General features: G+C 38.1%; 2 protein-coding genes across 8 annotated transcripts in view; one reads left to right on the top strand and one right to left on the bottom strand.

Annotated features, from left to right (window-relative positions):
* DNAlig3 (DNA ligase 3) overlaps positions 1 to 12,708 on the top strand; it is a 47,601-nt gene extending 34,893 nt beyond the window's left edge. For 3 of the 4 annotated variants that reach the window (XM_012298502.2, XM_076537600.1, XM_076537599.1), the window contains 19 exons: positions 1,277 to 1,515; positions 2,665 to 2,744; positions 2,805 to 2,882; positions 2,978 to 3,155; positions 3,217 to 3,372; positions 5,107 to 5,238; positions 5,312 to 5,391; positions 5,456 to 5,543; positions 5,994 to 6,071; positions 6,170 to 6,293; positions 6,483 to 6,553; positions 6,635 to 6,781; positions 7,142 to 7,350; positions 8,546 to 8,765; positions 8,830 to 8,943; positions 9,134 to 9,225; positions 9,537 to 9,627; positions 11,016 to 11,191; positions 12,557 to 12,708. In XM_012298502.2, the coding sequence (XP_012153892.1) occupies positions 1,277 to 1,515; positions 2,665 to 2,744; positions 2,805 to 2,882; positions 2,978 to 3,155; positions 3,217 to 3,372; positions 5,107 to 5,238; positions 5,312 to 5,391; positions 5,456 to 5,543; positions 5,994 to 6,071; positions 6,170 to 6,293; positions 6,483 to 6,553; positions 6,635 to 6,781; positions 7,142 to 7,350; positions 8,546 to 8,765; positions 8,830 to 8,943; positions 9,134 to 9,225; positions 9,537 to 9,627; positions 11,016 to 11,162 (2,324 nt within the window). In that variant the 3' untranslated portion in view covers positions 11,163 to 11,191; positions 12,557 to 12,708. Of the gene's footprint in view, positions 1 to 1,276; positions 1,516 to 2,664; positions 2,745 to 2,804; positions 2,883 to 2,977; positions 3,156 to 3,216; positions 3,373 to 5,106; positions 5,239 to 5,311; positions 5,392 to 5,455; positions 5,544 to 5,993; positions 6,072 to 6,169; positions 6,294 to 6,482; positions 6,554 to 6,634; positions 6,782 to 7,141; positions 7,351 to 8,545; positions 8,766 to 8,829; positions 8,944 to 9,133; positions 9,226 to 9,536; positions 9,628 to 11,015; positions 11,200 to 12,556 lie in introns of all 4 variants that reach the window. The other variant, XM_012298496.2, reaches the window with a different exon arrangement.
* Positions 10,947 to 21,008, bottom strand: part of LOC100875215 (prohormone-1) — a 117,826-nt gene continuing 107,764 nt past the window's right edge. For all 4 annotated transcript variants that reach the window (XM_012298553.2, XM_076537631.1, XM_012298559.2 and 1 more), the window contains exons 3-4: positions 12,507 to 13,764; positions 10,947 to 11,226 (exon numbers count right to left, since the gene is read on the bottom strand). In XM_012298553.2, coding sequence (XP_012153943.1) covers positions 13,600 to 13,764 — 165 coding nt within the window. In that variant the 3' untranslated portion in view covers positions 10,947 to 11,226; positions 12,507 to 13,599. The remainder of the gene's footprint in view (positions 11,227 to 12,506; positions 13,765 to 21,008) is intronic.

Below are 21,008 nucleotides of genomic sequence, written 5' to 3'. Positions count from 1 at the left end.
TCTACGTGTGTAAATCTGCATTATGCATGTCTTCATATTATATGTATACAAACTGTAAGTATATTAATGTGTATTACTGTGTATATATTATAATATATATTATAGTACATTATAATGTATTTTATAATGTATATTATAATGTATTTTATAATGTATATTATAATGTATATTACAATGTATTTTATAATGTATTTTATAATGTATATTATAATGTATTTTATAATGTATATTATAATGTATATTATAATGTATTTTATAATGTATATTATAATGTATATAAATGTATGTATAATGTATATGTATGTATATTTATATTTTTAAACATATGTATGTACACATATGAACCCATTTTCAAAATAAACATCTCCAAACCAACTAACTGAAAATAGTACAAATTAAGAATTAAAGGTGTTGCATAAAATAGATATATGCTACTAAATGTCACAAAAAGAGGAAGGCAAAGCTCTGTAAGTACGTCCGTTCTTTCCGTAAAAGGTGAATGGAAAATACGATTAACTGCATATAAAAGCGACGCGACGCAGTCGATGAACGAGATCGAATAAATTTCAATAAACGCAACAACGCGTCCGCGGAACTACGACGACCTGCTTCGCCGAGGAGATAGATAGATGATCGGTAAAATTGCCGACGACGAATAAACGACGGACTAGTTCGAGGCGTAATCGTTATCGCCCGCTTGACTTGTTGCAATATTTACTTCCGCCGTCCAGTTTATCCAGTGATGGATTAACCAACAAGAAACATAAGCATTACAAAGCTTCTGAGTCTTTTACATTTTTCATTTTTGAATAAACAAAGTCTAGACTTCTCAACTTTTCACAATTTCAACTTTCTGCAATTCTAAATTTCTAAATTATTAAATTTGCATGTTCCCAACTTCCTACATTTGTAAATTAATAAATTATCAACTTCTATATTCTACAATTCCCACATTACTTAATTTCTAAATTATCAAATCTCAGTGCTCCCAACTTCCATTCTTCAATCTCAGTGCTCTCTACATATCACATTTCTAACCTTCAACACTATCAATTCTCCACATTCTCAAATTCTACACATACAAATATTCATACTCCACCATTACATAGTCTTTAACCTATCAACCTTCCAAAACTTCAACTTTCAAGTACAAAAACTTCAAGTATTTCTAATCTCTCAAATTTCCTTTTCCAAATTTCCATCAATTCAAATTACATCTTCTTCTTCTTCTCTTATGACAACAAACTTTCCACTGTACAGGTTATCCTATTTTCAGATGGTTTCAAGAGCGACCGGAAGCTGTGGTGTAGGATGCTGCTCCCAGGCGTCGCAAAGAGGATCTATAACCTTCAAAGCAAGCAGTTGGTGAAACTCTTTGCCCGCCTACTGCTGCAAGATGAAGACGACATGCTGGAACATTTGGAACAGGGAGACATTGCCGAAACGATACGAACGTTCTTCGAGACGAGTGTAGCTGTTAAACCGGCTGAGAAAAGTGTTCTCACCATGCAAGAGGTTAGAGAGAGACATTCGGTGGACAATTTCGAATCGACCCACGCGTAAATTTATCCTGCGACGTTTAAGACGCTTTTAATCCTCCATTAATCGAACAAAGCCACTGGATCATATTGATTAATTCTGGGCTTAAACAGATGTTGCGAGAATTATCTTTACCGCCTCGTAATAATGACGGGACCTTTTATCTCTTAATGTCGAGGGAGTATAATTCTTCGTTCTTGGTGTAAATTGGCTGACAGAATTTATTCACCCTCTGAACGGTTAATTTGCTGTGGCTGGATCGTTACCTGCAATATATAGAAATATGTAATACAGCTAACTATATAGCTAACTATGTATGTACACTGGCTATAACTATGTAGTGTAACTATATAGTAATCATATATAGGGTGTCTCACAATTAGTGTCCCAGAAATGAGGGGTAGGTAATTCTGAATAAGATTTCACATAACAAAAATGGTGTTTGAAGCTTCGTTTTTGAATTATTACGGAGAAACACGGACCAGAGCGCGAGGATGCGCGCGCAGCCGCTAGGCTCGAAGCTGTCGCTCCGGCGTCTGCGCGCGTAATCCTCGCGCTCTGATTGCTCCGTGTTTTCCTTAATAATTCAAAAACGAAGCTTCGAACCCCATTTTTGCAAAGGGAAATCTTATTCGGAATCAGCTCCCCCTCATTTCAGGGACGCTAGTTGTGAGGCACCCTGTATACGTTTTACTGTAACATATACAACGTTCGTCGAACCGTATCTGATGTTCCACCCCTGTGCGCCACAATTACGTCAGCTACCCCCATTTCAGGGACCTATGCTAGTTGTGAGACATCCTGTATAAAGATGATGTGGTTCGACTTCGAGTCGTTGGCCATTGTCAACTGCCTTTTTACGACCGTACCTCCCTATCATAAATTGTCAAACCACAGAAGTAGTCTGCACTATTTTTGTATATTTCTGTGCTATATTGACGTGACTAGTTGTGAGACACCCTGTATACTAACTACATGCATAACTATGTAGTGTAATTATATACTAACTACACATGCATAACTATATACCATAACTATATACTAAATATTACTATAAATATTATAGGTTATAGATTGTATAGGTTACAAACAGTTGTCTCTATTAAAATATTCCTGTCTGTTCAGGTGGATCAGTTCCTGGAGAGGTTATCCTTTCTCACCAGGGAGGAAGATCAGATCAATCACTTCAAATCGATCATTTCCAGGTAAAATTCTAATTCAAATTTGCTTGTTATCCATCACTGAAATTTGTTGTTGATCTTCAGGTGTACAACGAACGACCTGAAAATGATTATACGTCTGATAAAGCACGACCTGAGGATAAACGCAGGTCCGAAGCACGTGTGAGTCGCTCCAGCAATTGTAATTCACCTATCTTCATTTATACACTTTACATTAGTCAGCTAATCAAGTTCTTTTCATTTTTGAAAATGTTTAGTTTATCAGCGATTCATGAGCAAGCCTACGAAGCTTTCCAGGTATCCAGAGACCTGGACAGTGTTGTGGAACGATTTTCGCAGGCTCCTTCTGGATCTAAACTCGGAAAAGTATCTTCTGGTTCTTCTGGAGGTGGTAAAGTCGCTCTGTCACTGATGACACCTGTTTTACCGATGCTGGTAAGGTTTCGATGTACCATTGATCGGTATAAGAAAAATTATTATGTTTTGAATTGTGTAGGCTGAAGCTTGTAAATCTGTGGAGATGGCGATGAAAAAATGCTCGAGTGGCATGTTGTCGGAGGTGAAATACGACGGAGAACGTGTACAGGTGCATAAAAGAGGCAATGAGTTTCGATATTTTAGCAGGTCTTTGAAACCTGTGCTTCCTCACAAGGTAATTGATTGGAGAAGTTATAGACAGTACTGTTGTTGCAAATTAATTCATAGAATAAGTCTATAATGATGCACGAACATAATTTTCTGTCGTACAATTCGAAAATACGTAGGAACTTCGTCCGTGCGTGTTTGAAGATTCAAATTTCCGCGCGCTTTTTTTGAAACGATACAGGTGTAAGAATGGATTCTTAAATTGCGAATTTCTCGAAAACTAGGCACTTTTTGGAAATTCTGAGATATACAAATTGTTCCTTGTTGCCTAAGGAATCGAACGAATATAATTATAGCTTGCTCGGACCATTATTAAAGAAAATAGAAAAATAGCCCATTTCATGGACTAAAAAATTGCCGTCCATCTAGCGGTGAAAGTTGGAACTACAAAAATAGAAAATTTCGATTTTCTCGAAAACTAGGCACTTTTTCGAAATTCTGAGATATACAAATTGTTCCTTATCGCCTACGGAATCGAATGAGTGCTTTCATAGCCCTCTAGGACCCTTATTAAGGAAATTAGAAAAATAGCCCATTTCATGGACCAAAAAATTGTCGTCCATCTAGCGGTGAAAGTTGGAACTACAAAAATAGAAAATTTCGATTTTCTCCAAAACTAGGTACTTTTTCGAAATTCTGAGATATACAAATTGTTCCTGATCGCCTACCGAATCGAATGAATATAATTATAACCCGCTAGGACCGTTATTAAAAAAATTAGAAAAATAGCCCATTTCATGGACCAAAAAATTGCCGTCCATCTAGCGGTGAAAGTTGGAACTACAAAAATAGAAAATCTCGATTTTCTCGAAAACTAGAGACTTTTCTGATATTCTGAGATATACAAATTGTTCCTTGTCGCCTATGGAATCGAACGAATATAATTATAACCCGCTAGGACCGTTATTAATGAAATTAGAAAAATAGGCCATTTCATGGACCAAAAAATTGGCGTCCATCTAGCGGTAAAAGTTGGAACTAATCGAGAAAAGTCCATGAATTACACCTTTTTTCTAATTTCTTTAATAACGGTCCTAGCGGGTTATAATTATATTCATTCGATTCTGTAGGCGACAAGGAACAATTTGTATATCTCAGAATTTCGAAAAAGTTCCTAGTTTTCGAGAAAATCGAGATTTTCTATTTTTGTAGTTCCAACTTTCACCGCTAGATGGACGGCAATTTTTTGGTCCATGAAATGGGCTATTTTTCTAATTTCTTTAATAAGGGTCCTAGAGGGCTATGAAAGTACTCATTCGATTCCGTAGGCAACAAGGAACAATTTGTATATCTCAGAATTTCGAAAAAGTGCCTAGTTTTCGAGAAAATCGAGATTTTCTATTTCGTTAGTTCCAACTTTCACCGCTAGATGGACGGCATTTTTTAGGTCCATGAAATGCATTATTTTTTTATTTTCGTTTCCACAGCTTTTTAAGTGCTATAGTGGCATTATTTCTGTTCCTTTATGATCGTAGAACACTTTTCTGCCCTCAGACAAGCTTGAAAGTGCCTAATTTTTAAGAAAATCGCAATTTTCTATCACAGTATTTACACCTGTTATGATCACGTGATCTCGTCTACTGCGCGCGAAAATTTGAAACTAGCTAAGTCTCTTCTTTAAATGCTTTCTACTTTTTAAGTCAATTTCTTTGAACTTTGCAGTGATAAGACTATCAAAACACTTCTAATTTACTAAATTATGTAATTTTCTACAATTTTACATAAAGTACAATGATTTTAGGTGAATCATTTCAAGGATTATATTCCGAAAGCTTTCCCAGACGGCGATGATCTTATTTTAGATGCTGAAGTGTTGATGATCGATACAAATACTGGTCAACCCTTACCTTTCGGTACTTTAGGTATCCACAAGGTTTGCACAATCTTCCGTACCTACAGTTATTCAGATATTTTCAAATTAGTCCTTCAGTTAATCTGGTTTGCAGAAAGCGGAGTTCAAAGATGCCAACGTTTGCCTATTTGTATTTGACTGTATTTACTATAATGGGGATGTCTTACTACACAAGTATGTTCTTTATTATTTATTTATTATTCTTTTCACTGTTTTTATTATATTTTATTGAATGCAGGAGTATGATGGAGCGGAGGAAGATCTTAGAGGAAAGGATGACGGAGATACCTAACAGGATTATGCTCTCAGAAGTCCAGGAAGTTCGTGTAGGTGTTATTTATTATTTGTGTGGGTATATTGGGTACAAATAAATAAATTACACAAGTAGATCAATTGCATATAAGTATAATCACTTACATAGGTAGATAGGTCACAAACAAATAAGTTACGTAGGTACATCAGTCATAAATAAATAAAATAGATAGGCAGAATAGTCACAAATAAATAAATTACATAGACAGATCAATCACAAATGAATAAATTACATAGATAGATCAGTTACAAACAAATAAATTACGTAGGTACATCAATTACAAATAAATATGCCACATAAGTACATCAGTCGCAAACAAATAAAGTACATACTATCAGTCACATTAATTACAAATAAATAAATTATACATATAAAGCAATTACAGTCAAATTATTTACACAAATCAATCAGAGGTAAATAAATAATACAAATATATTTTACATCACAAATTTATTTCTTTCAGCGTCCACAAGATTTAGCAAAGATGATTGCCAAAGTTCTCAGCATGGGTTTAGAAGGATTGGTCTTGAAGGATGTTACTGTAAGTGTTAAATAGACTCTCTATAGAAACCTACCTACTGGTTGTTTGCAACTTGGAGAACCATTGATTTTAGATAGATAAAGAATTTTTGTTTGTAGGGTAAATACGAGCCAGGCAAGAGGCACTGGCTGAAGGTAAAAAAGGACTACTTGTTTGACGGCGCTATGGCCGATACTGCGGATCTCGTTGTGCTCGGTGCATGGTACGGCACAGGAAACAGAGGTCTGCTTAGTACTCAGTAATATTGTTTAATAATACACTAAGTATAATAAGATAATTACTTCATGTTTGAGTCATACCCTCAGTGCAGGAGTAATTATTTTACTCACATAATTTACAGTATCTACATCTATATTTATACCATCCACCTTAAGTCTATAACTTCCAAATGATATTACTTACCATTCGCAGGTGGTATGATGTCCATCTTCCTCATGGGTTGCTACGATGAGGACCAAGGGAACTGGGTAACAGTAACCAAGGTAAATACAACCTTTGCAATCACCAATGCAATTATAAAAATTATAATTATAATTATAGATTATAAAAATTATTTCCTTCAGGTACACACAGGACATGACGATGCCACCCTGACCATGCTACAGGATGAATTGGACATGATCAAAATAGCCAAAGATCCTAACAAAGTGCCAAAGTGGTTGCGAGCCAACAAACCTATGATCCCTGATTTTGTGGCTAGAGATCCAAAGGTATATTTTGCTTAGGGACATTTTCAGTGAATCTTAAGATCAGTATTAGTTACTGTGGCTACTTCTAGTCAAGGTTATTCTTAGTTGATATCAAGGTTACTCTTGATAATTGTCAAGGTTTATCTTGTATGGTTGTCAAGGTTAATGTTGACAATGGTCAAGGTTATTAATAGTTGTCAATGTCACTGTGAAATATCAAGGTTTATGTTAAAAGTTGTGAGGTTACTGTTAATAGTTCTCAAGGTTATTATTAATAATTGTCAATGTTACTATAAAATGGTTGCCAAGGTTATTGTTACAAGCTGATATTAAGGTCACCAGTACTCTTTCCACAATTATCGGTTTTCTTCAATTCTCCAGAAACAACCGGTATGGGAAATCACAGGAGCAGAGTTTACTAACCAAGGGGTTCATACAGCTGACGGTATCAGTATAAGATTCCCCAGGGTAACCAAGATCCGTCGCGACAAGGATTGGTCCAGTGCGACTACCCTGAACGAATTGCGACGTCTTTTCAAGACCAGCTCTGAATCGATTGACTTCAGCCTTCTCCTATCATCTGATTATAAGTACAGTACATTATATATTTTAACAGTCAAACAACCATCTTGTTATTTTAATAGTTAAACAACCATCTTGTTCTTCTAATAGTTAAACAACTATCTTGTTCTTTTAATAGTCAAACAGTCATCTTGTTCTTTTAATAGTCAAACAACCATCTTGTTCTTCTAATAGTTAAACAACCATCTTGTTCTCTTAATAGTCAAACAACTATCTTGTTCTTTTAATAGTCAAACAACCATCTTGTTCTCTTAATAGTCAAACAACTATTTTGTTCTTTTAATAGTCAAACAACCATCTTGTTCTTTTAATAGTCAAACAACCATCTTGTTCTCTTAATAGTCAAACAACCATCTTGTTCTCTTAATAGTCAAACAGTCATCTTGTTCTTTTAATAGTCAAACAACCATCTTGTTCTCCTAATAGTCAAACAACCATCTTGTTCTCTTAATAGTCAAACAACCATCTTGTTCTCTTAATAGTCATACAACCATCTTGTTCTCCTAATAGTCAAACAACCATCTTGTTCTCTTAATAGTCATACAACCATCTTGTTCTCCTAATAGTCAAACAACCATCTTGTTCTCTTAATAGTCAAACAACCATCTTGTTCTCTTAATAGTCAAACAGTCATCTTGTTCTTTTAATAGTCAAACAACCATCTTGTTCTCCTAATAGTCAAACAACCATCTTGTTCTCTTAATAGTCAAACAACCATCTTGTTCTCTTAATAGTCATACAACCATCTTGTTCTCTTAATAGTCAAACAACCATCTTGTTCTCTTAATAGTCATACAACCATCTTGTTCTCCTAATAGTCAAACAACCATCTTGTTCTCTTAATAGTCAAACAACCATCTTGTTCTCTTAATAGTCAAACAACCATCTTGTTCTCTTAATAGTCAACCATCTTGTTCTCTTAATAGTCAACCATCTTGTTCTCTTAATAGTCAACCATCTTGTTCTCTTAATAGTCAAACAGCTATCTTGTTCTCTTAATAGTCAAACAACCATCTTGTTCTCTTAATAGTCAAACAACCATCTTGTTCTCTTAATAGTCAAACAACCATCTTGTTCTCTTAATAGTCAACCATCTTGTTCTCTTAATAGTCAACCATCTTGTTCTCTTAATAGTCAACCATCTTGTTCTCCTAATACTTAAACAACCATCTTATTCTTTTAATAACTAAACACTCTTTTCAGGATCAAACAAGAAGCCGACAGTGAAAGTAAACCAACTACCGACAGAAAGTCTAAGTCCCCCACAAAAAGAAACGGTGAATTAAAAATCTTCAGTCGCTCCCCGAGCACCAGCACAGAAAATAGTCCCAGTTGCAGTAAAACAAAGCAAACTCTTGAAGAAGTGAAAGTGAAAGTCGAAGAGGAAGACCCCGCAGAGTTCTACGCGTTCATCAACAAAGATGTACTTCATCCTTTCTTAGCAATATTTCTTATCATATCTTTTATAAACATATTATTTTTTGTAGTACATAGAGTACTCTGTGGATGGAACTCCTCTGAACTGGATCGAAGGTCGAAAGCCACAGCAGGGTCTGCCGTCGAACGCCAAACCTCTGCGGGATCTTACAGATGACGAAGTGGTAATTTCACCCTAGATACAATGGTTCTAGAATTATTTAGAACTAGCTTCAGTAGCTGCATGTTGTACCACATTACTCAGATGTACAAGGCCACTCCATTTAACAGAATCCTTTTATGACTCCTCAATATTTCCTTTCTGACAGCTTTACGGCTCAATAAAAATCCCCTGACATAACCAATCATTTTCAGAAGTCCAAATCGATACTGAAAGGCGTTCCAGTCAGTCTGGCGTCGAGCTTCAGGAAGAAGAAGAGGAAGGAGGCTCAGAGGTTACTAAAGACGTATCCTTCTATTTCCAACGCATTTTATTTTAGCAACTCAATGTAATTATCGTTCGACGTTACACAACGATTTCTGGGTACATCTCGAGAGAACCTGCCAGAGGGAGAACCGTGGAGTGTCAGCAAGCAGTTCGTAGAAAATGGAGCACTTTCTCCCTCGAGGCGGATTTGCAGAAGACGACTAGCTTAACGACCGTGTGGCGACCAGGTCGATTATCTTTCTAGAGGCTCTCACGAAAGGGGTCGCGAATCGTCCTGGGTCGTTGTTTGAATCGTTAGAGAGTTCGTTTATTTTCCTTGACTGTTGGCAGTCTCGGGGCGAGGGTGTTGGAGGATGTTGAACGGAGCGGGGCGATGTACGTGGTTCATCCTTGCAGGGGGATACCGTCGTCGGAGGTTCAGGTAGGTAAGGGTACATCTGGGGAATTTTGGGAGATGGAGATTTTTTGTGGAGTTGATTGTGGAATTGATTGTGGAATTTGGAGGATGGGATATATTGGGGAGGAGGATTTGGAGATTAGGGTGAGAAATTTGGGAACTTTGGAATTTAGGGATTTAGGGATCTGAGAATTTGGAGATTTGGGAATTTGGGAATGTAGGGATTAGGGATTAGGGAATTTGGAGATTTGGAAATATAGAGATTAGGCAATGTAGGGATCTAGGGACGTAGGAAACTAGGGATGAAGGGATCTGGAGATGTGGGAATCTAGGGATGAAGGGATCTAGGGATGTGGGAATCTAGGGATGAAGGGATTTAGGGATGTAGAGATCTAGGGATGTGGGAATCTAGGGATGAAGGGATCTAGGGATGAAGGGATTTAGGGATGTAGAGATCTAGGGATGTGGGAGTCTAGGGATGAAGGGATCTAGCGATGAAGGGATCTAGGGATGAAGGGATCTGGGGATGTAGGGATCTAGGGATGTGGGAATCTAGGGATAAAGAGATCTAAGGATGTGGGAATCTAGGGATGTGGAAATCTAAGGATGTGGGAATCTAGGGATGAACGGATCTAGGGATGAAGGGATCTGGGGATGTGGAAATCTAGGAATGTGGGAATCTAGGGATGTGAGAATCTAGGGATGTGAGAATCTAGGAATGGGGGAATCTGGGGATGTAGAGATCTGGGAATCTAGGAATCCATAGTTCTAGAAATCTGATTTCTAGGGATCTAGTTATGTACTCATCCAGTAATCTAAAAATCAAGGGATTTAATGACTCAGAAATGTAAAAAATAATTAAAATTCTAAATTTAAAATTAAATCTTGAAATACAAATTCAACATAAAAATTCCCCAACGAATCTTCATAAAAACCACTAATAAAATCTATGAAAAAATCTAATACATAACATTCTCCATAAAGCATGTAAAATAACCAAAAATTTGTCACTCCCTCATCAATAACATGTTAATCGCAGACACGTGTCAACGGAGAACCCAGCACCATTAAACTGGGAATCACTTAAAAAGCAAGCAGGCTGCCGTTATCGTAATCGTTATCGACGGGAATAAGAAGAGTGTTGGCCGCGTGGCGTTAATGGACACGTTTTAAATCGATCGCGGTCCCCGATAACGGAATTAAAGTCGTTTAACACCGGCACCATTACCGCGACGGCATTAAGCTGCATCCGGCTTCTCTGATTTCCTCTCTTGATCCTACGTTCGTTAACCCTTGAGGATGTAGGGTTATGTTTATATTTCAAACGAAAATAATAAATCTAATAAAAGTGTTAGAATTTATTGTAAAAAGCGTCTAATATAATTTATTGTTCGCGTTGATTTTTGTTGCAGCTGTTCGAGGATGTTCCGAAGAGCACGAGGCACGTGAGCGTCTCCTGGTTGGAAAGTTCCGCTTCCGGCCGCGAGATGCAGCCGACGGAAGAGCACGCGGTGGTATTGGCTCCGGATTACTGTTCCTGTCCCTGTTTGCATCGATAACGTTCCCATCGACATCAAACTACGATTAGGTTCGTTTGTACGTCCTTGATGATCGACTTGCCGACTACAGTATCGATTTTATGGAGTCGCTTTTATTGCTTTCCGATTCGAATGTTTTGGGAAGGGTTTCAAATTTTGGGGCGTAGGAAGTTGGGGATTTGGAGATTTTGGGATCTAGGGATTTAGGGATTTAGGGATTTGGGGATCTAGGGATTTGGAGATCTAGGGATTTGGGGATTTAGGGATTTGGGGATCTAGGGATTTGGGGATCTAGAGATTTGGGAATCTAGGGATTTGGGGATCTAGAGATTTGGGAATCTAGGGATTTGGAGATTTAGGGATTTTGGAATCTAGAGATTTGGGAATCTAGGGATTCGGGGATCTAGGGATTTGGAGATCTAGGGATTTTGGAATCTAGAGATTTGGGAATCTAGAGATTTGGGAATTTAGGGATTTTGAAATCTAGAGATTTGGGAATCTAGGGATTTTGGAATCTAGAGATTTGGAGATCTAGGGATTTGGGGATCTAGGTATTTGAGAATTTAGTAACATAGAAATTTAGTAATATGGAAAGCTAGTAACTTGGAAACCTAGTAATTTGGAAATCTAGTAATTTGGAAATCTAGTAACTTGGAAACCTAGTAACTTGGAAACCTAGTAATTTGGAAATCTAGTAACTTGAAAACCTAGTAACTTGGAAACCTAGTAATTTGGAAATCTAGTAACTTGGAAACCTAGTAATTTGGAAATCTAGTAACTGGGAGACCTAGTAATTTGGAAATCTAGTAATTTGAAAATCTGGTAACTTGGAAATCTAGTAATATGGAAGTGTAGTAACTTGGAAATCTAGTAATATGAAAACCTAGTAATTTGGAAATTTAGTAATATGGAAATCTACTAATATGGAAACCTAGTAACTTGGAACCTAATGACATTGGAAATCTAGTGACGTTGGAATCTAGTAATATTGTAATCTAATGACATCTACTACCTTCTAATATAGTAACTTGAAAATTTAGTGACTCCAAAAAGAAAATAAAGATTCGAAAATATAAGAGTCCAAAAATTGAAAACTATAAAAATTTATCAAGTTGAGAATTTAAAAAATTATAAAAATAGAAAGTGAAAAATTCTAAAAATTTCCTAATAAGCCTTCGCCCCTATTGTACACACACGTCACGTTCGACGTATGGCGATACAGTTTCCCTTTGTCGATCGTGACGCCCTAGAAGCGACTTCGACCGCGAACAAAGGAAAATTCCGACGATTGCGTAATCGTTGAAACACGAGTTTCCAGCTACGCCAGGATTCCTTCTCCCCCACAATTTATTCGTATCCACTTACCTTTTGTATATTGAATTTCTCCGGAACGTTGTTTTTCTTTTTCTGCGCAGGTGATCCGAACATCCCCGGCTTAATATGAAATTCAATCAGCGAGACACAAAAGGAACTTTTATACCCTCGGACGTTAAACTGGATGCAAGATCATTGTAATGGTTACGAATTAAATGGCATGTGATCAGAGGGATAACCATTTCAGATCGAACCTTCGATCGTTTCCTTTTTACGTCCAAGCGATTGCATACAACCGGAAATAAACTTTATTGATGTTTCTCCATGAATTACAGCCACCGTGTTCGCGAACGTAAATTCTCGATTTACAAACGCGCAACGTTGCGTTATATGAAGAATAAACGATCACGAAGTCCATTTACACGACAGACAAAAATGACAGGTACCCGGCGAGCCGCGGAGCGATCGGAACATGGCCGCCGCTTGGCGCGAAAATTCAAATCGGTTCGCGCTGACTTGACTTTATACTAAAATTTAATCTGCAGTCTTATTATAAAAAATTATTATTTTTACGCGTTTGTTAAATTTCTGTAATCAAAGTGTAATTTCTGTCGAATATAAATTAGGAGAATAATAAATAGGAGTATAATAATTCTCTCATGTTAATATAATAATGTCATGTTTCTTAACATTAATAAATCGATAAGATAGGTTTCAGTATTTCGATCGAAATTGTTATTTTTTTACGATCTGCAGATTTGAATTTTCCCGCCATTCTAACCTCTCTCTGCCTTCCTTTCCAAATAAACGCGACACGGTTTCCGATCATTTCCGAAGGATTACCGGGTAAACGGAGACGCTGTTCGACGCTAATCTACCATTTCCTGTTTTACCACGTCGCAAACATCTCCGCAGTTAGCTCGCATCCGTTTCATCGCCTCGAAACCCACACTCATCCTCGAATTTCCACTAAATTTTCGTTTACAATAATTCCGTCGAGATCTTCATGTATCGCGAAAATGGTGAGATTTAAAATGCGGTTACCCGAGAGGAGGACGCAGGGCGAACCGGAGAAGCTCGAGGAAGGAAGAGAGGGACAGATAAACGGAGAAGAGAGCACGATGGCGGTTAGGTTTTGGAAATTCTATTTGCCGAAGCAGGATACCGCGTTGAAGGCGCACTGCTTCCAGTAGCTGCGTTTCCGCTGGAGATCACCGATGTCCAATTGATTTCGAAGTCGCTTCACGATCTGCTTCGTGAATAGGTAATTGATCAGGGCTGTCTCGATGCTGCCGTCGTCGTCCACCAACTGAAACAAACAATTTGCGTGTCGGTTAGAGGACGAGAAAATGCACTGCCAACAGCGAATAGGGATTCCCTAGGTGACGCATGAAAAACAAAACGAAAGATGCAGTGGTTCAATTTTCAGATTCGTAACTCTTGAGATGGGTTGGGGATTTTGATATTTTTTAATTTCGAGATCTAGGGAAGTCGGGATCTAGGGAATTTGGATTTCCAATGATTAGGGGATTCGGGAATTCGGATATCTAGGGAATTCGACCATCTGGCGATTTCAGTATCTAGGGAATTCAGGATCTAGGGAATTCGGATATCTGGTGATTAGGGGATTCGGGAATTCGGATATCTAAGGAATTCGACCATTCAGCGATTTCAGTATCTAGGGAATTCGGATATCTGGTGATTAGGGGATTCGGGAATTCGGATGTCTAGGGAATTCGACCATCTAGCGATTTCAGTATCTGGGGAATTCGGGATCTAGGGATTTTGGGATCTAAGGAATTCGGATTTCCAGTGATTAGGAAATTCGGGAATTCGGATATCTAGGGAATTCGACTCTCCAGCGATTTCAGTATCTAGGGAATTCGAGATCTAGGGATTTTGGGATCTAGGGAATTCGGATATCTGGTGATTAGGGGATTTGGAGATTCTGGAATCTAGGGATTCTTGTATCTAGGTAACTTGGATATCTTGGGATTTCGAAATATCGGAAATTCGGAAATCTAGGGAATTTTTCATTTCCGGAATTTTTGCATATAGGAATTTTTATGTAGGTAATTGGGATACCTAGGAATTGCGGAAATTCAGAAATCTAGGGATTTCTTCGCCTAGGGAATTTTTGCATCTAGGGATTTTAGGATCTAGGGAATTTTCGCATCTAGGGATTTCGGAATCTCGGGAATTCGGGAAAATATAGTTTTTGCAGCTAGGGAATTCCAACATCTAGGGGATTTTTATATCTAGGGAATTTTGGTATCTAGGGATTTCGGAATCTCAGGAATTCGGGAAACTATAAATTTTGGCATCTAGGAATTCCAACATCTAGGGGATTTTTATATCTAGGGAATTTTTGCATCTAGGGATTTTTGTATCTGGAGAATTTTGGTATCTAAGGATTCTTGCGTCTGGGGAATTCGGATATCCAGGGAAGTCGCGAATTTATGGAATTCAAGGATCTGGGGAATTTGACAATCTAGGGATTTTTGTATTTAGGGAATTCAAGAATTTAAGGAATTCGGAGATGTAGGGTTTCGAGTATATAGTAAATTGTGGATTTAGGGATTTGAAACTACTAGAAAGAAACTACTAGAAATTTGAGTGTTTTGAATTTTGTGGCCCTAGGGATCTAGGGAGTTTGGAAAATTTGACAATAAAAAGAGTTGCCAAATTGACACGTGTGTCCTTATTTAATACCTCATGCACCTTCTACTGAAATGTATGAACTATAATTCAACTACATATGAACTATAATGAAACACCGAGAGAACATTTTCTCGAGATAATTTGTATTCAAAAGCAGTTTACTCGCGGGCCATTTTAGTTGCGTTAAAGTAGGAGTCGAAACGATTAAACGTAAATTGCGATGAATTAATCCGTCTCGTAACGCCGTTCTTTCCCCAGCGAGGAAATTAAATTACTGCTTTCGATCGCGGAGTTATGGTAAACGTTGATCGCACAAAGGACGAGTTATCTCGTCTTTGTGCGCCGTCTAAACGCCGCTGTTCCTACCGAAAGATGAGGATTTAATTAATCCGAGATTACGCAAATGCACTTCTAACACGTTGTTCGCGTCCCGTTAACGTCCGCTAAGTATTCGCGTTTATTTATCGCGTTAAATGTCAGCTGGATTTTATTAGCGAATAAAACGGTTCGGCTGCCGGTTTATGCCCGAACGAAACCGACTGCTTTTTATCGGCCGTTCGAATAACGCCACGAATTATGATCGAAATTCTATTACGCGGCCTTCGGATTTGTTCTTCTCGGGACTTAATATTACCGGCGGGAAAATCGTTAACGTCCCTAACGCGATTTTATTTGCGTCACGCGTTTAAAAAAATATGCGTCCGATAAAACTCGCGCTCACGTATTTGCACCTTCCGTTTAGATACTCGACAAATTGCGAGTAAAAATGTACGTAGGTGTCCGTAAAATTAAATAGTAGCGCAAATATTTTGTATCAGACGAATAAAATAAATACCTTCGTCGCTTTACCATTTTGTTAAAACATGTTTACGTATGAGCGTTTGAATTTTCCGCCATGTCACGTTCGCTAGTAACCAATATGGCAGAACTGTTCTGAACACTCGTGTCGTTAATCCTTTAACGTAGATTCTCTGAAACCTGCATCTCCCCGATCAGTAAAACGTAGAACCATTACCAAAATTAAAAAGCGAAACCGCATTCTTTGTAACCGTGTCCCACGCGGCCGCGAATCGATCACTTAAAACGATTATAAAAAACCGTATCTTCCCGCGCCGACCTTTCCCGGAAGAATTTCCGCGTTTGACGTCGATGAATCGATCCGCGGGGATTTTTAACGAGCAAGCGTATTAAAAATCGGTCTCCGTCGCGACTAATCCTGCGGATTGCTCCGAGAAGATTTTGCAAAGTTCGCGTTACAGAGGAGCCACGATAAAGACAAGTGCGGTTCGCTCGTAGGAAGGCCGATAAATTTAAGGCTGATCCGATAATCGATAACTCGGCGACGGCAAATCCGATTTCGCTTAACGTCCGGTTGTCCGTCGCTTCGATTCGACGACTTTATAAACGTCAACTTAGACTCGTTAGACTAACGCGGTAGAGCGACGTTTCTCGGGCTTGTTTTCGACCCATCGAGACGTTTCGAAATGACACGCCACCTTTATAAGGCGTCGGTACTTTTTACATAGCGGGTTAACCCTTTATTGTGCTCTGACGAGTCTCACTCGTGACGCACTCACAACTCAAATGTTACTCAAATTTTGAATACTCTTCAACTTGAATTTTAGATCCAACTATAATTTGCGTTGTCAAGGATCTCTGAATATAAAATACTTGGAACATTTTCATTTTCTTTGTTCGTTTTAATGTTATAGTCCTGAATGGTTAGTCTTGACTGACCTCATAAATAAATGGCACGGCAAGGGGTTAAAACTTCTAACGCTAGAACTACTAAATGCTCGTTTATCGAAGAATGAAAAGGGAAATAAATACTAAAGCATAAATAAAACAGAAACGTGTTTTGTAAAGGTAATCGAACAGGTGGATTCGCAAAGTCTTACATAACGAAACCTTTCTAGGATAAATAAATCTTCCATACAATGTCTCCGTTATTTCTCCCGATATTAACCTATTTTCCTCGTGCAGTATGGTAATCTCGAGCTACAATTCCACGGTCCGTTTAGATGTTTAAGCCCGTTTGCAATTCAAACGTTTCCTCGCGTTCTTGAGGAAGAAAATTCTCATTAATTCGCTGGAGTCTTAATATTACTCTTATGTGTTTATATTGATGTAGTATTTTAGAATGGAAGAATCACTTCGATTTGTTACAGTTGTTAGGTCTGAATGTACACGTACATCCACGCTCGATAAAATCCGCGTCCTATACCGCGTTCGCTTGCATAGTCACATTTCAATTTAAATAGATAGTGTAATATTAATATTACTTGTATATATTGATACAGTATTTTAGAGTAGAAGAATCACTTCGATTTGTTAGAGTTGTTATGTCTGAATGTACACGTACATCCCCGCTCGATAAAATCCGCGTCCTATACCACGTTCACTTACACGTTCACATTTTAATTTAAATAGATACTGTAATATTACTCTTACTTGCATATATTGATATAGTATTTTAGAATGAAATAATAACTTGCATTCGTTAGAGTTGTCATTACGTCTGAATGTACACATACATCCCTGCTCGATAAAATCCTATACCACGTTCACTTACATAGTCACATTTTAATTTAAGGGGGATACCTTTAGAATCTTAAAAAATTACAAAATTTTTTTCTTCTATAAAATGTTAGTGTAACATCTTAAAAATATTGTCTGAAAATTTTCAAGCGAAATACGAAGCCTTTTGAAGTTATGGCCGATTAGCGCCGCGGGTATACACGCGTTCAGTGCGGAGGACTGAAACTTTAAACGCGTTTTTCTCAAAACTACGTTCTTAAAATTGCCGTGGCTGATAACTCAAAAACTAGTTTATCGATCGCGCTCAAATTTTCTCCACATATCCATGACAATACTATCTAACATACGAACCTAAATGTATGAAATAAATTGAACATTAAAGTCCTTTTTATTGCGAACATTGCAAAAATTTTCAATAAAATTCAAAGTTTTTCTTTAAACGTGCCATTTCTTCGATTTTACATATTTTGCACGTTTCTGAGGTTCATCTACTAACTGTGAATGTTAGTTTTCGAAACGTTGTCTGCAAACTTGCTGAAACCAGTATATCTTCCGCTGGAACCCACGCCGATTCGCGAGACGCGCCAAAACACTTCCAGATAGGATTGTCATAATTCCGGCATTTTGAAATATTTTGCAGAACAGAAAATATTCTGTAACAGGCAATGGTTATAATAAATTATAGCTGAAATTTCGAAAATGCAAAACAAAGGAGTCCTATAAAAAAAAATTCACAAATATCAGCTTATTTTCATCTGTCTAAAGGTATTGCCCCTCTTAACAGTAATCGCTTGTACTTTTTCGTCGGAACACTAAACTACATCCGATAATGGAACCTTTTATCCACTCACGTCGAAGTAAAATACTTTAAGGTTAAATGCTTAAATCCTCTGGAAGAATATCGGACACATCCCGTTACACGGTAATCGTAGGTAACCGGTTTTGGTCCCGTAAAACCATTGCTCGATATTTCACGGAAGGAACGAACGGTTTAAAGACAAACGTTATCCGGTGCAATTGCAATCGAGTAACGCGACGATCGTAAAAGACAGTGAGATCCGGGTAAAGCAATTTGCTTTGTAATCCGCTGGAGACGGTCGTTCATTGGCAAAGGGAAAAATTTCATTCGCCACTTTGAAACGGTAGCCTTCCTTCTGTGTATTAAATTCTTAAGAGGCAGTCGATTATCCGGTACCGTTTGACACGCGAACGTTTCTCCTGTCGGGTAATTAGCGAAAGGATATCTTTTCTTCGTTTCGATCGTCGTTGAATACCGATCGACGATCCGATCCTTTCGTCGCTAAACACGAGGATTTACTTATGAGGAAGGTCGGACGTGATCCGTTCGTTATTACAACGATCCACGGTGATTTTAATCCGTTAAGCACGGGAAGACGAGTTAACTCGTCGCGATAGAAACGACCCTGTACTAGGACGCGAGGGAGTTCGGATTAGCGAGGATGTCAAGGACTATGGTTTCCGTATGGTTACGTCACTGTGATCTTTGGAACTTTGCGGATTCGATGCGATTACATTTGCGAATTTATGGATGGCGATTTGGGGATTTGGTAACTGAGGTATCTGGGATTCTAGAGATATAGGGATATAGGATTTTAGGGATGTGAAATGTAGGGACTCGAGGATTAAGGGATTTGGAATCTAAGAATTCGAATGTCTAAGTACTGAGATATCTAGGGAATATTTATATTTATCGAATATTCAGATGTTAGAAATCTAGAGATTTTTTGAATCTACAAATTTTGAAACATATTTATTGTACTTGAAACTGAAGAACTGAGATCCAAATCGCCTGACACAAAATCAAATCCCGAAAAGAAACCTCGAAGCTGCATACCTAGATCTTCAAATATCTACAGGCACAAATCGATACGTCCTGAAATATCTAAGTCCGCATAAATTTCCCAATCCTTGAAACGTACTCCAACGAAAGTTGTGGAACACCCATGTTGATATACGAGTATTCCAACGTTATACGTTTTCGTCGACCCTCGGTATTCCGAAGCTCGGTATTCCCTGCCGTGTACAGAGGGTGGAATCCCGTCAGCGAGAAAACACGAGCTCCGCGAAGATTGAAAGCGGTCGACACGAAAAGATGTCCGGAAACCTGTTGCTCGCTTCCCGAACGAGAGACAAGTTTAATTTATTCGACGCTTCTTTGTCCCGCGACCGAGATTACCGAAACTAACGAGTTTGCCGGGGGAATAAATTTCCCGGGTGAATTTATAACCTCGCAAGGAAACTTTTAAGTGGATGAAAAACGAAGTGCCGCGGTGTCGCGGGAATAAATAAATTTTCGTGGCTGATGGAATAAGAGAGGCGTTTTCGTCGCGGTGATTAATGTTGGACAACAGTGGCGAATTCCTCGGTTATCGTCGAGTGGAGATTCGAGCACACGCGTCGGTAACCGAGCAATTAACGTTGTCCCTAATAATCCATAGATATGGGTTTAATCGGCCGCGCTCTCCACGCGATCAAAGACAAAGGATACACCCGCACGGATACACCGATTCACGCCACTCGTGCGTTAGGACGTAACCTTCGTTTCGATTGCTACACACGTGTAAACTTGACAATTTTTACACCTACGAACTTCTGTACTGATTTGCTGGTCTAAATTGATTAAATTTTATATTGGAAAGTATAAGTTTCTGTTGAGAATATAACAAATTATCGCACGTTAACTATTACATTACACAATTAACTATTACATAGTTAATTTATATAAAGCCTGAACTCTGTCATAAAATGTCATTCCTTATCGTATATTTGACATCGTTAAATCGTTAACAGTTTGTTGTAATATTATTTTAATAAATCAATTATATTTGGCTTAACACCCAATAAAGTTGTCGTCGTCTATCACTGCATAATTCTAACAGCTTCCAACCTAGGGAATATGGAATTTAGGATTTTGGGATACAGTGAATTTGGGAATATAGGAATTTGGAATCTAGGGAATTTGAAATCTAGGGATTCGGAAGCTAAGGACTTGACATCCTAGAATTTGGGGCCCAGTAAATTTTGGAACTTGAAAATTTCAGAACTAGGGAATTTGGAAACTTGGGTATTTGAAGCCTAGGGAATTTTTGAAATATTGAAATTTCGGTCCTAGGGAATTTAGTAACTTGGAAATTTCGGGTCTAGGGAATTTTGAACGTTGGAAGTTTCGAGACTAGGGAATTTGGAAACTCGTGAATTTCGGGGCTAGGGAATTGGAAAGCTTGAGAGTTTGTGGTCTAGTAAATTTTGGAACCAGAAAAATTTAGAAACTAGGGAATTTGGGAATATAGGAGTTTGGAATCTAGGGAATTTGAAATCTAGGGATTCGGAAGC

Source organism: Megachile rotundata, chromosome 11 (genome assembly GCF_050947335.1).
Source record: "Megachile rotundata isolate GNS110a chromosome 11, iyMegRotu1, whole genome shotgun sequence".
NCBI classification, from domain to species: Eukaryota; Metazoa; Arthropoda; class Insecta; order Hymenoptera; family Megachilidae; genus Megachile; species Megachile rotundata.
This window is presented reverse-complemented; position numbering and strand designations above follow the sequence as displayed.